Genomic DNA, 15,262 nt, shown 5'->3' with positions numbered 1-15,262 from the left:
CTTTCACCAGATCCATCCATAATTAATTTTATGTTATGAGTTCTAAAATATAATACAAATCCTTCCATTCAACTGGTGACCTTTTGAGGTGGCAGTATTATTTATTTTTCTGCCCTTAAATGTTTTCTCTCATAAAAGGCCTATGTTGAGCTTATATAAATGATGAGGAAAAAAAGAAGAAACCTGATGACCAACATTTGTAGAACAAAGGTCTTTTCATTGAATTTAGTTTGGGCGCAAATAAACTCTTGGTGTATCAGTCTGATTATCTGCTTGAGGAAATGATGAGCCTTCGGTTCCATTGTTCATGCCTTATGTTCTCTTAACAATAAATTGGAACAAAAATGATTAATGTTTATACTTCAAAATTATAAACTTGACACTTGTATACAGACCGTGTTCACATTTCTGATTATAAATATTTGTGTTCACCTTTATAATGGAACTGGCCGTGTGTACTGGTCATATTCAATTGCTTCTTCAAGCCGTGGAAACGTTGCAGTACCAACAGTGAAATTATTATATGACACAGTTATGGAGGCAGTTTTCTCTATCCACCTTGACAATTTGTTATGAGTCATCATCAATAAGAGTGGAGCCCAGCATGTGACTGCTAAGGGCATTGCTGAAGCTTTTGCAACCATCCTTCAGCTGGACAAATAGATGATCCACCTTTCTGATGATCCAACCATCATGGATCCCTGTCTTTAACTAATTTATTTCACTCTCTTGATAGCAAAATAGCTGAATTAATAAAGCCACAATTATGAGCCCAGACATCATGCTGGCTGTTGTGCTAAGACTTGTGTTACAGAACTAATGGTCCCAAGCTGAGATGCTTCAGTTGTAAAGACCTCTTTTGTTTATTTTGGTTTATTTGTCATTGTGCACTGAGTTGGGAAAAGAATGGTTTTACAGCAGAGATTGGTGGATGGAATTGGTGAACTTTTAAAAGTTTGGGAAATCCATTGTGGGTGATGTTTATAATGCTGCTTTACAAGCAGTGGGGAATGGTTTAAAACGTATGGCGTAGTTTTGGAGTGTAATCATAAAAGTAAGATATCGTGGCAGTAAGTAGCTGTAAGGTTAGTGCTGTCGTGACTAGTTGTGGATACCTAAGGTTATCCGCTTGATAACAGCAACTTGAGTTCCTGGGTAACTGAATGGCTTGTGAATGTAAGTGATACAGTGAGAAATCTTCGGATGCTGAAGGGGAGCTGGTGTATCTCTCTGCAGTTAAAAAGAAAGCAATCTGCAGTCTGAAGAAAGCTGCTATTTTCTCCCGCTAGTTCTAGTAAGCTTTGGTCTTCTGTTTTCATTTGTTCATGTTTTAACCATCGTTTTTGTGCAATACACTTTCTGTTCTGCAGCAACACTCAAATCTGAATTTAGATTGAAATTTTGTTCTTGACCTGACTGCAGAGAAGTAGTTTGAAACCTGATGAGGAAGTTTTACACTATAAGTTTGGAACAGCAAAGGTTATAACAATGGGGTGGATATCTTTATTCATTTTCAGTTCCAATGATCTAGTGATTAATTAAAGTCAAGTTCCATTTCCATTAAATAGCTTAGTGAATTTTTTGCTGGTCTGTTGGGGATTGAATACCACAATATTTCACGTTATTTAATGAAAATCATAACTACTGGCTTTTATGTGTAAAGCAATGTTCTCAACCAGCAATTAACTTTTCATGGACAAAAGTAGGATGTGTCCAGTTTAGAGGTTTCAAGTTGGGCAGAGGGAAGTTATGAGCTTTAGAGTCAAGAAGATTGGCCTATTAGGATGACAGAGTATGGGACACAAGTTCAATGGAGTCAGTGAATTTGTCACACACTGGACAATGAGCCCATTGATCTTGGAAACTTTTTTTTTTGACTGAAAAAGTGCAAAAACAATTCATTTGATAAATATTGTGAAGTATAGAAATATTTGACTGGTTTCAGTGAACTTGCAGACTATTGAGAGGCCTAGATAGACTGGGCTGGGGAAAATGTTTCCACTATTCTGTAAAGTGTAAAAAAAAGATAAATCCCTGGGCAGATGGGATTTATCCTCGGATTCTCAGGGAAGTCAGGGAGGAGATTGCCGAGCCTTTGGCTTTGATCTTTGTTATCATTGTCTACAGGAATTGTGCCAGAAGAGTGGAGGATAGCAAATGTTGTTCCTTTGCTCAAGAAGAGGGGTAGAGCCAACCCTGGTAATTGTAGACCAATGAGCCTTACTTTGATTGTGGGTATAGTCTTGGAAAAGGTTATAAGAGATAGGATTTATAATAATTTAGAAAGGAATAAGTTAATTAAGGATAGTCACATGGTTTTGTGAAAGATAGGTGGTGCCTCACAAACCTTATTGAGTTCTTTGTGAAGGAGACCAAACAGGTGGATGAGGGTAAAGTGTTTGATGTGGTGTATATGGATTTCAGTAAGGTGTTTGATAGGGTTCCCCACAGTAGGCTATTGCAGAAAATATGGAGGCATGGGATTGAAGGTGATTTAACGGTTTGGGTCATAAGTTGGCTAGCTGAAAGAAGACTAGTGGGGTACCACAAGGATCTGTTTTGGGTCCGCTGTTTGTCATTTTTATAAATGATGTGGATGAGGGCATAGAAGGATGGGTTAGTAAATTTGCGGATGACACTAAGGTCAGTAGAGTTGTTGATAATGATGAAGGATGTTGTAGGTTACAGAGGGACATAGATAAGCTGCAGAGCTGGCGTGAGAGGTGGCAAATGGAGTTTAATATGGAAAAGTTAAGGAGTAACAGGAATGCAGAGTACTGGACTAATGGTAAGATTCTTGGTAGTGTTGATGAGCAGAGAGATCTCCGTGTCCAGGTGCATAGAACCTCGAAAGTTGCCACCCATGTTGATAGGGATGTAAAGAAGGCATACAGTGTGTTAGCTTTTATTGGTAGAGGGATTGAGTTTCGAAACCACGAGGTCGTACTGCAGCTGTACAAAATTCTGGTGTGGCCACATTTGGAGTATTGTGTGCAGTTCTAGTCACCGCATTATAGGAAGGATGTGTAAGCATTGGAAGGGGTTCAGAGGAGATTTAATAGGATGTTGCTTGGTATGATGGGAAGGTCTTACAAGGAAAAGCTGAGGGACTTAAGGCTGTTTTTGTTAACGAGAAGATTGAGAGGTGATTAAATTGAGACATATAAGATAATCGGATGGTTAGATAGATTGGACAAAGAGAGCCTTTTTCCTCTGATGGCGATGGCTAGCACGAGGGGACGTAGCTTTAATTTGGAGGGTGATAAATATAAGACAGATGTCGGAGGTAGTTTCTTTACTCAGAGTAGTAGGGGTGTGGAATGCACTGTCTGCACAGAAGTAGACTCACCTACTTTAAAGGGCATTTAACTAGTCATTGGATAGGCATATGGACGAGAATGGAATAGTGTAGGTGTTAGATGGGCTTCAGATTGGTTCCACAAGTCGACACAACATTGAGGGCCGAAGGGCCTGTACTGCATTATTATGTTCTATGTTCACTAATGGGAAAGACTAGGAAACGAGGGCACGGCCTCCTTTAGAACTGAAATGAGGAGAAATCGTTTATATAATATATATTTAACTTGTGATAAGTGGTCCTATAGGTGTGGCATTATTGCAGAATCTCTTGCAACACTGCCTAAATGTTAACTTTACAGCCAATTGAATAAATACAGTTCCAACAAGGTATTATGAAATTAGTGTTTCCTAAGTTAAATCCACATTGTGATTTTTGATTAAAACTCCTTCATGGATTTGCTATCACTTTATATTCACTTCTTTACCAACTGCCATCTGCACTGTGAAATAAGTAATTTGCACTATCATATTCAGATGACTGCATTATTGGCAAGACCACATTTGTTGCCCTAGCAAGATCCTTGGAAGTATAGCGTCTGAGTGACTGTAGTTTGTATACATGCATCTTAAACGCCTTGGAAGTTCCTTGCCAATGTTTACAACTGGCAATTGAAGTGAAGTAGTACCACTGCTGTAGTTTTTAAATGAGCCTTACAATACATTCAGTTTTCTTTTAGAAGAGCCAATTATTTGATATTAGCAGTTTGAAAGCAGCGATATTACTTCAGGTATCTTCAGTAATTAGTGTCATGGCATTGTGTCCTGGTGCTAACTTGAGTCTGTTCAGACACCTTTTAAATACATGAACAAATTGTAGACACGTGTTGAGAGTGGAGGTTTCTCCACTGTTACACATTTGGTACATTTGTACTGTGCATTTACGAAGGTGACAAATGTAAGTTAGATAGACTTGTTGTGGTCTTGTATTGCTCATGAATGGCCATGTTCCTGTGGTGCCATTTACAATATCCTTGGCTTTACTGTTGAAAAACAACGTGGAAACACTGCACTTTGTTTCTGCAAGTGTTGCTAAATGTATGGCTCTTAATATTATTTGACCGAAGCCCACTGTAGTAATTGCAGCGTAATGATGTACAGTGTTAAAAGACTATATTAAAAACTCACATTGTACTCTTCCTGAACTGTACAGCATGCCGAGGGTAGCCACTGTTATTGGCCTGTTAACCTCCTTCAGTTCAGTTTGGTTTTCAATAAAGGAACTGGATGCCTGCGTATTTTACCCATGTTGAATTATATTATGTGTAATTTATGGCTAAATGTTTTTAGAAATGTTTTTTAAAATTATATTTGTTTGAAGAATAATTTTTCATTTGTCAGATAATGAAAACAAATACTCTGTGTTGATTAAGCAGTGTTGCTGTTATGTGAAGGAGTGTGTTGGCTTCAGCCAAATGATCAGTAAAATCAACTATTTTGTTATGAATTGTCATTTTCCTCATTTTTTTTTAATGTTGGTGTATGTTATTTGAATTATAGATCGACCAGTTAAAACAAGATTTGTCCAAGAAGGAATCTGAACTCCTTGCCTTACAAACCAAGCTTGAAACATTGAACAATCAGAATTCTGATTGTAAACAGCACATTGAGGTTCTCAAAGAATCACTCACTGCCAAAGAACAGAGAGCTGCCATACTTCAAACAGAGGTAAATTCAGGACACTTGACTTTCATCTGTCATGGGTGAACTTGATAGAATTCTGAACTTGATGTAGTTCTGAACATTTGATTTGGACTTTCTACAAAATAATGACTGTTCTGTGCAGTTGATCTTCATTAGTATAGTAAAGGGCAATTGAAGCCAGATTTCATACTTGGGTGGAGTAAAATTATAGATGGTTTCTATTATAAATAGATATACAAATCTGTAATGAGAAAAGCTGATTAGAAGTGTGCATTCATGCAAGATTTCTGTTATAGATAGCTCTTGGTGTACTACATGAAATGATTGTAAGACATTATTTGGTCATTGCTCAATGAGAAGGTGATCGATAAATCTCTTGAAGAAAGAAAATGACATCAGCCTATGGGCACTTGCCAAGACTTAATCTTACAGAGACTTTTAAAAATTAACTTGTGTCTTTCGATTACTTTAAATAGTTAGATTCAATGAAATGCTTAATTTTCATCATTGGCAAATTAAAACATTTTCTTAAGTGGCACTGTTCGAGGACAGTCACTTATTGCATATGCTACAGTTTCTTTTGTCATTTGAGGCATAGATTATACGAGGAAGGATGTTCTATTGGAGCTGTTGCAGACTTTGGTTAGGCCACAGCTAGAATACTGAGTGCAGTTCTGTCACTGTACTATATGAAGAATGTAATTGCACTGGAGCAGGTAGAGGAGATTCTCTTGGATGCTGCCTGGGATAGAGTGTTTTAGCTCTGAAGAGAGACTGCAAAAGCTTGGTTTGCCTTTTTTGGAACAGGAAATGTTGAGGAAGAAACATTTAAGAGATGCATACACCATGAGGAGCATGAACAGGTGGATAGAAAGCAGCTGCTTCCCTTAGTTGAAGGGTCAGTAACAGTAGCTGGTTCTGTGTCGTTAGGGCAAAGGATGGCCCATGGGCAGTTGGATTCTGCTAGAAGCAGCTTGAGAGCTAGAATTGGATTGTTTATAAATGCTGGAGTGCAGCTTTGTAAGGCTGTTTCTCTTCAGACACTGGAGTACAGTCTGACCGGAATAATGGGACAATGGTCTCATGGAAATGAAGACCATGAATGCCTGAGATTTGTTGAGAGGAATGTGGGATCTGTCTTGACGGAATCTGTTATTTAATCTATCCTATGTGGTGATGAACTACAGTTTATCTGTTAATCCATATTTAGCTCATGTCAATTCTAGTTGTAGGAGTGTAAGTATTTTGCGGGTGTGTATTAATACATTTATATATATATGTTCTGATTTTGTGTAATTGTTGAGAACCTGTGGAATCTTGTGCCTTTATTCTCTAAGTGTCTGGAATTTCAAACTTGGTCTACTTGAAACACAAATGTTACTGGTTCTTAACCAGATCATAACATAAATTTGGCAGCAATATGGCAGTAGTGGTCAACTTTGCACAGAAGTGCTAAGGCTTGTTTAGGTACATAAAAAGTAGAATGATTGTCAGAAAAGATAGTTAAGGTGACTTTCTGATAGCAGAAAGTAAATTGCTTAACATGGTGCTTGAGTATTTGCTGCATTTATGAAGGAGGATGATGGGAGAACATGTAGAAATAGTTAATAGATATATATGGAGTTAAGACATCAATTGCATTAAAGGTTGATGTGATTTACTGTTGATGCATATGTGGAGAAGAAATAGATATAATCAGGTGATTTTGAAATTATCAAAAAATTCAAGCATGGTGCATGTCCAAAAATCATGCAGCACAGAACCTGGTATTTTGACTCATTCATTCCTGAGGTAATTCTTTTGAAAGAGTAGCAGCTGAACAGTTAAGATTGCTTTGGGTGAGAAGACTGCTAGAGGCAATTGAAAGGAGGACAATTGGTGAACCTTTAAGTAAGTTAGAGCTTAGGAGGAAACACATGTTACTGTGGGTCACATTAAGTTGGTATTTCAATTCTGGGACTTCAACTGGAGTGTAATTCAGGATAAAGGGATGGAATTCTCTTATTTGCAATAAGTTTGGGCGGTTTTGGGTAAACTTCTAATAGGCATTGTCCTAAAGCACAAAATTGTCTTTAATCCTACCCTCCTTTCAAACCTCCTTCAGAGAGTTCACAAGATGCAGGAATCTAAAAATGCCATATTGGTGCCAAAGTGAATGTAGTGGTTGGGGCTGCGAAATGATCCTGTCCAAAGCAGAAGAGTTTTTAGTCTGTATCTAGTTATGACCGAAATTATTTTGGGGGTGCTCGAAATAAAAATATTTATTTTTCCCACTAGGTTCCAGAATTATCAAGAAGTAAGCAAGTAATAGCTAATTAGGGTTTGTAAACATTGATTTGTTATGGCCAGAACATTACTCAACAAATATGTTTTTTTTCCCTCAAATGATAGTAGAATCATAGAATCCCTACAGTAAGGAAGTAGGCCTTTCAGCCCATTGAGTTCATACTGATCATCCAAAGAGCATCCTACACCCATCCCTGTAACGTTGCATTTCCCATGGCTAATCCACCTGCACAACCCTGGATATTTTGGGCAATTTAGCATGACCAATGCACCTAACCTGCATGCCATTGGTCTGTGGGAGGAAACCTATGCAGACATGAGAGAACGTGCAAAATCCACACAGACTGTTGGCCGAGGGTAGAATTGAACCTGGTCTCTGGTGCTATGAGGCAGCAGTGCTCAGCACTGAGCCAAACTTTGAGATTAAGGTCCATGGTATTAAAGGTAAAACAATATGTTGGTAAGAGATTGGCTAAAGGATAGAAAGCAGAGAATGAAAGTAGTGGATGTTTCCCAGATTGGCAATATTCAGATGGTGGGTGCGCCAGAGACACAGAATAATGTCCCTGAAACAGAAAAGGTTGTAGAGTAAATGTTTCAAAAGATCAGGTGGTATATCAAGTCCCTACAGACCCATCTGAGGGATAATGGAAAATGATTTTCACTAATCATTTAATCGCTGCTAAGTGTACAGAAATTTTGGTTTCTGGAAAATTGGGAGAAATATTTTCGGGGGTTTATACAAAATATTTGATCATAAGTGGCTGTAGAAGATGATTCAATTACTGTTTCAGTCAATTGGATAATAATTTAAAGTAAATCATTAATAATACTGGAACAAAGGCACAGTCAGTTAAATAACTTCTCTATTCAATTTTCTCTGATTTGATGACTCTTGAGACCAAAAGATCATAAGGTTCAGGAGCAGAATTAGCCCATTCAACCCATTGAGTCTGATTTGTCATTCAGTGAGATCATGGCTGATCTGGAAAGCCTAAGTTCATTTTCCTGCATTTTCCCGATGAATCCTCGAGTCCCTTACTGAGTAAGTATCTGTCTGTCTCAGCCTTGACTATACGTAATGACCCAGCCTTTTGCAGTAAAGAATTCCACAGATTCACTAATCTCTGAAAGAAGAGGCACCTGGATGTGAATGCATGAGTAGGAAGGGAATAGAGGGATTTGGATCCTTTAAGTGAATACGCTTTTAGTATGGAAGGGCAAAATGTGTTGGTGCAAGCTTGAAGAGCCAAAGGGCCTGTTCTTGTGCTGTTTTGTTCTTTGTTCTTCTTAAGAAATTCCTCCTCATCTCTGTCTTAATCCCATATTCTGAGATTATGCCCTCTGGTCCCAGACTCCCTCACAAGGAGAAACACTCTTTCTGCATCCTCAAGTCCTCTTGAAGAATCTTCTATGCTTCAATGAGGTTGACTCTCATTTGTCCATATTCCAACAAGTACAGGCCCAATCTGATAAAGACCTTGCTCTTCCCTTTTCTTTTTCTGCTTGCCTAACTCATGGTAAAGGCAATTTGATTGCTTTATTTTATTTTATTAGAATCTGTAACTTAGCTCATTCTAAACATGTTTCAATATAGGTTATGAACTGTTTTTAAATATTTTTCTGTATGCCCATGTTTGTGTGTCTGTCTCTCTCCTTCCACTGTCCCTTTCTCATTCCAGCGTAAAAATGTTTTGGATTTTCACTGAACTTGACAAAAAGTGTTTATTGTTTCATTCTTGATTTGTGGATGCAGTGATCAGTACAATCTTTCAGCCATCCCCAAAGGATGAATATTTCTGATAGGGTGGGGGTGTCCAATTTTCTTTTAATCAAACTTGGCAAACCAGTGCAAAAGCACCGCAGAGGATTTAACCATTTTCATAAGGTTGCAATTCTAGAAAGAGCAATTACTGCTGTCTAGTCTCTGTAGTGTAAAGCATTAATTTCAAGCAACAGAATTTAACTACAAAGTTTTCATACTGAAGATAGGAAGAATGATTCTTGTAACATGCAAATATTTCAGTTTTCAAGTTGGAATGGATTTTTAAAAATGTTTTTTCCTTGCAATAAGTATGATAGAAATTGTTTGATTTGCAAAAATTGCTCACTTGCCCATATGGGGCAGAAATGAAGAATTCTAGTTAATGTCTTGCCCTATTTGCAGGGAGCAATTTTGGAGAAAGATTAAGTGTAATTGCCTCTCCATGTGCAAAGTATTTTGGCACTAAGGAAGCTAACTATGTCACATCAAAGCTATTAGCTGGATATTTTCTACAAGCATCCTAATGGGTTAATACAGGGTTGGGTAAACTTTACAGCGTGAGAGCCACATCTGGGTACGGAAATTATACACTGGACCTTGAATGCTCAAGAAAAGAACGGTTCATGTTCGAGCGATATTGTTTTGTTTATAAATCAATGCAATGTTTAAAAAGTAATACTGTGTTGAAGATTTGTGTAATTGAATTATTTGTTGACTATAGCTGTATTGCCCTTCTCAGGATGTAAATATTATTACCCAGTATCTAAAACTTTACAGTACTTTGTACTATGTAAGTATTTAGAAGTCTGTCCATTCATAGATGTCTTAAGTTATGTTTAAACCCATAATTCTTTGACTGGTCACATCTTTGTTTGAATGTTGTCAACTACACCTCATGCTGTGATTTTACAATAGGACAGGACCACGGGCAGACCCTGAGTTTACCCCAGCTGGATTGAACCTCACACTGTTACTCACACAGTAGCCATGAACCGACTCTGCTGACTGCTTTGTTAAATCAAGTTTTGTGTAAGCATAAGGAATTCTCTCCATTGCAGGGGCTATCATCTCACATGCTTTCTGTCTCCAAAGCTTTGCCCATCCCAGAAGTATCTTAATACTGATCAAAGCTTTTTAAAAAACTGTGAAGTTTTAGTTTTTAAAGGCCTGAAATTAATTTTCTCAGGCTTGCTTGCAGTGGTGCCCTGGAGACTGGGGAGTTCCAAGCAATCTGCAAGGATTGGCGACTTGAGACCAATAGTTAGTAACAGTTTCCTGCCAAGGATAGGATGCTGATTGCTGGGAGGAAGAAAGAATATCTATAATAATAGTGGGCGGAATCTCATGGAGGCAGTGGGCATCTTGCTGTCAACTTGAGAGCCAGTGAGATGTCTAGGTCCTTTCTTTTTGAAAACGTACATTAAATCTTGTGCCACCCTGGCAATTGACAGGTCAGCATTTCCCCAGGGCTAAAATTCCGTCTGTTAGTAATGTTGCTATAGTCCTACTGCATAGGGCTGCTCTCTCATGGTTGAACCTGAGGGTCACCATGCCTCAGGTGAGGGGAGAGGTTGAGAAAGAGACTCCTTAATGGTAACCTCAGCTGGTGCGGAAATTGGACCCCACTGTTAGTGGCATCACTCTGCAAAGCTGTCCAACCAACTGAATTATCTGACCTCCAAGTAGTTGCTGACTCATTAGAAGCTGATGATGATCTTGTTTCGAACAGTTCCACTGCTAGGCAGAGGTAACTTGCTGATATGGCACCCACTTGAGGCTTAGGATGGAGGGGGTTCCCGGGCACAAGCAATTGCAGGTGTGTGTTGGTTGATTAGGAGGAGAAGATGAGTCAATAGCAAGGTTAAAAGTCAACACCAGGTTATAGTCTAGCAGGTTTATTTGGAAGCACTAGCTTTCAGAGTGCTGCTCCTTCATCAGCTGGTTGTTGGGTGATGAAGGAGCAGTGCTCCGAAAGCTAGTGCATCTCACCTGATTCAACACCGGCAAATCCAAACCAATAGCGATGGCAGGTGTTGAGTCTGAGAAGTCTCTCTCCTCCTCTCCCCCATTCTCTTCCCCCCCCACCCTGGCGAGATACCTGGTCCCTTGAGTACATGAGAGAACTCTTTGGAATCTTACAAACAAATACACCAGGATTTGCTTGTAGTGCTCCCTGCATAGTGAACCCACCAGCAGTGATCAGATGAAGTGTTAGGGACTAGGCTACACCACTCAAAGCAGGCAGCCCCAGACCATAACTTTGCAATTTGTTTCAGTAAGTGTACAGTGAACATTACCCGGAGTAAGTTAGCTAGGTTGACTACTAGCTACTAGATTTTAAAACAGACAGAAGTTTATTCACAAAATTACACAGAAAACACAAAGAACAGAATAAAACACCCCTACAGAACTCAGTCAATCCAAACCAGACTTAATTATTTTGTTCTGAATACACACAATTGTCCCAATAAGCAAACTCCCTTTAAAACCCAATATAAATGGAACACATGCTTACAGGTTGAAGTTGAAGAGCAGAAAGAGAGAGTTTCCACACAGCTCACTGTTGAACTCACCAGTTCAAGACTGAACTAAATTGCTCAGCCAGAGAGCTGACCACTCCCTATCATTTGGAAACAGTGAGGGTCTGCAGATGCTGGAGATAAGAGTAGAGTGTGTGTTGCTGGAAGGACTCTGGCCCAAAATATCGATTTTCTTGCTGCTCTGATGCTGCCTGACCTTCTGTGCTTTTCCAGTAACACACACTCTCACTCCCTTTCATTATCCAGGTCACTTCTAAAACATGACCACTTTGACCTGAAGTCTTATCTGTTACATATAAACAAAAGGTCCTCAAAATCCTTTTCATCTCTGTACCAAACCAGACTGATTGGAGCCCGGCTGGGTTTATTACCCCTCTGGAAAAAAGTCAAGGACAAAGTATCTTTCAGCCAAGGAACAGCTTTTGGAAAAAAGGGACTATCTTTGAGACATAAGCTATTGAGTTCCTGAATTGGTGGAAAGATTGGAATGTTTGTTTATTTTTGTTTTACAGGGTGCTTTCTAAAAAAAAAAATAACATATTTAGCTAATCATCCTGTTCAGAAATGCTATTATACACCACTGGAGCGAGTGGGCCTCCCACTCCAGAAATAGAGATGCTACCACTGCGCCACAAGGAGGCCCAGTGTAGCATCATCTGCTTAATTGTCACTCAATATTTGGCTCTCTGATGGAAGATGTGAACAAGACAGGCCATAGCAACCAAGATCGTTTCTATGCCTCTCAAACTAGTGTGCTGCTCCTGGATTAACATACTCATGCATTAGTGGAAGTTATCCTTATAAAATATGAAGGACAAGGCTTTCTATAATTTAACATAAATTATTCTTTGCGTGAGACATGATCTATATCTAATTTTAAGGCTTAATTATTACATTATAGAGTTAGTGAATAAATGTTTATTAGAGTTTTTAACGTAGTTGTAAAAATACATTACAGCTATTTATGTAATTATTGTTCAGTACTTTTAGTTCTCCGTTCAAGAAGAAATTTAATATGGATCAAGTTTTCTGATTTAATAGAAGCCATAGTTTTGTTTTGACAACACTAGTAAAATATAATCATGACAAAATTCATCAGGATCTTTTATCTTTTTGAAACACTAGAATTTTTGTGGTTCACAAAAGCTTCAGTGCAATAATGAAGGGTTATTATGTGCATATCTGTGCAAGGGTTTGTGTATGGAAAGCTGTGACCCCTAACTTAAAACTGCTTTGTCACATTGGAATGATCATAACAAGTATTTACCCAACAACCTGGTGCTGTTAGAAAATTCTAAGTCACTGAAATGCCACATTGAGATTTGGAAGAAGCAGTTTTCACCAACCTCTTTGGGGGTTTGTTCTCGTAACCAGGGTCTGGGAAAATAATGTGAATGCAAACTTACCATGAAATATGACATATTTACATAAATTCATTCAAAAGGTACATGTCTGGTGTTTGGTGGTGTTATGAAGTTGAAGGCATGTACTGTACCTTTAAGAGAGTGTGAAAGCTGGCATGCACCTAGCAGGCACAGAGTGTGCTGGAAAATTTAAAACTGTAACATTTCGCTGTGAAACAAATAGCTGAGCTGAGTTGTTGTGTTTCCCCAACAATTTGAACTTAGCCAATTAGCTTAAACTGTGCCCCAAGATACTAAAACCCAATAGAATTTGAATCTTACTGTTTTGATGACATAAACCAATGAGATGATCTGATGTTTTGGGGCATAAAAAGCCGGCATTTTGAACGGTTAGCCAGAGAGAGACCAAGAGCACTTACTGTCATACAAACTGCCTGCAGACCCGCTGTCTGAAAAGTACCCTTTCATATGAATAATCTGTGCAGCAGAAGACTGAAAACGATCCAGAGGGAATCTACTGATTGAGGATGTTCGACACCTGAAGATGGTAACTGGTTTTGAAACTTTATCTTTTTGTAAATTTAACAGGGGCTTTATCGGATCAGTATATTGTTGTTGAGTGGGAGGTAGATAAGTCGTTAAGGCAAAGGAGGCTTACAGAGCAGATAGTTGATGTTTCATGTTTCTTTTGGAGTTAAATAATAAATTGTTTTTGTTCTTTAAATAATGGAATTTGGGTAGTTCTCTGTCACTCATAGTTGAGCAGATTATGAGGCAAGGTGAGCTTTTCTGTGTGCCTGGTTTAAATTAGCAGAAGTGTTTGCCCCATGTCATAACGGAGATTTGAGCTATAGGGAGAGGCTGAACAGGCTGGGGTTGTTTTCTCTGGAGTATCAGAGGCTGAGAGCTGACCTTATGGAGGTTTATAAAATCGTGAGTGACATCGATGGGATAAGTAGACAAGGTCTTTTCCTTTGGGTGGGGGAGTCCAGAACTAGAGGGCATAGGTTTAGGGTGAGACGAGAAAGATTTAAAAGGGACCTAAGGGATACCTTTTTCATGCAGAGGGTGGTGCGTGTATGGAATGAGCTGCCAGAGGAAGTAACATAGACTAGTACAATCACAACATTTAAATGGCACTTGGATGGGTATGTGAATAGGAAGGGTTTAGAGGGATATGGCCAAATTCTGGCAAATGGACTAGATTTATTTAGGATATCTGGTCGGCATGGATGAGTTGGACCGAAGGGTCTGTTTCCGTGTTGTACACCTCTATGACTCTGACTCTCTGACTTGAGCTCTGTTCCTTGTGTCAAAAACAAATTTTCATTTTTACATGTCTAAAGTTCATAATTTTAGTAGTAGTTCTCTGTTATTGAATCTGCTATATTATCAAATTTAACATGATCAGACAAACCAATATTATTCCCAGATCCTTATGGCTCATTATGTGAAAATGGCAGAAGGCTTGAGGAAACTTAACTGGATTGCCCTACTGACCAAAGTTAATAGGTCAGGTTTGTTTTGGGAAAATAATGGTGAGCACTTATCTGTAGCTATGTGGCAATGGTGTAGCAGCGTCTGGTGAGGAGCAGATGTGTAATTAAACAGTACCTCTGTTTCCACGTGACAAAGTTAAAGGCCCTATCCTGTGTAAAGCAGGTACTAACTTGTATTTAAGCACTTTGCAAGTAAATCTCCTGTTGTGAAACTGTGCTTTGTTCTTAATACTGGACAAGCTTGGTCCAGAGTCCAACCTAGCCTGTTAGATCCTAATATTTTGGTTTTCTTGTTATTGAACAGATTCACAAGAGCTGCCAATGTATGTTTAACAAACATACATTGTCAAGAGGAAAAAAAAACATGAACTATATAACACTAAACAAGGAGAGATTGGAGAGATTTAATTTGAAAAAATATTCAAATTCACATTTTCTTCTATCGTTACAAACACCCAAAACTCGGCAGAGTCAACACCATCTCCGGATTAAGGCTTCATGCAAAGGCTGGTATGCTTTTGCTGTTTCCTTCCAGTGAATTTGAGATTCTTTTGGAGTTAAGGTGCCTTTTGAGTTAAAGTATAGAAAGTATAACTCTATTAAATGCATTTGAGATTTTTTTTCTTCAGTTATTATTTGTTCCACAAGGCATCTAAAATAAACTGTAACATAAACTTATTGTGACTTGAAGTAAACCCCATGAGTTCCCTAAACAGCAGTCCTTCAGTCTATGGCAGACACGATAGTGACAGATTTTCTGCATTGTTCTGCCTCCTCTGAGTCATTGCACCCTTGTTTTGTTTAACA

The 15,262-nt window shown here is 38.6% G+C and overlaps 1 protein-coding gene across 10 annotated transcripts in view; it reads left to right on the top strand.

Moving 5' to 3' along the window:
• LOC140483773 (ERC protein 2) overlaps positions 1-15,262 on the top strand; it is an 830,166-nt gene that overhangs the window by 243,413 nt on the left and 571,491 nt on the right. For all 10 annotated transcript variants that reach the window (XM_072582317.1, XM_072582315.1, XM_072582316.1 and 7 more), the window contains one exon: positions 4,858-5,025. In XM_072582317.1, coding sequence (XP_072438418.1) covers positions 4,858-5,025 — 168 coding nt within the window. The remainder of the gene's footprint in view (positions 1-4,857; positions 5,026-15,262) is intronic.

Source organism: Chiloscyllium punctatum, chromosome 12 (genome assembly GCF_047496795.1).
Source record: "Chiloscyllium punctatum isolate Juve2018m chromosome 12, sChiPun1.3, whole genome shotgun sequence".
NCBI classification, from domain to species: Eukaryota; Metazoa; Chordata; class Chondrichthyes; order Orectolobiformes; family Hemiscylliidae; genus Chiloscyllium; species Chiloscyllium punctatum.
The sequence above is the reverse complement of the archived record's forward strand: the minus strand, read 5'-3'. Positions and strand labels throughout refer to the sequence as shown.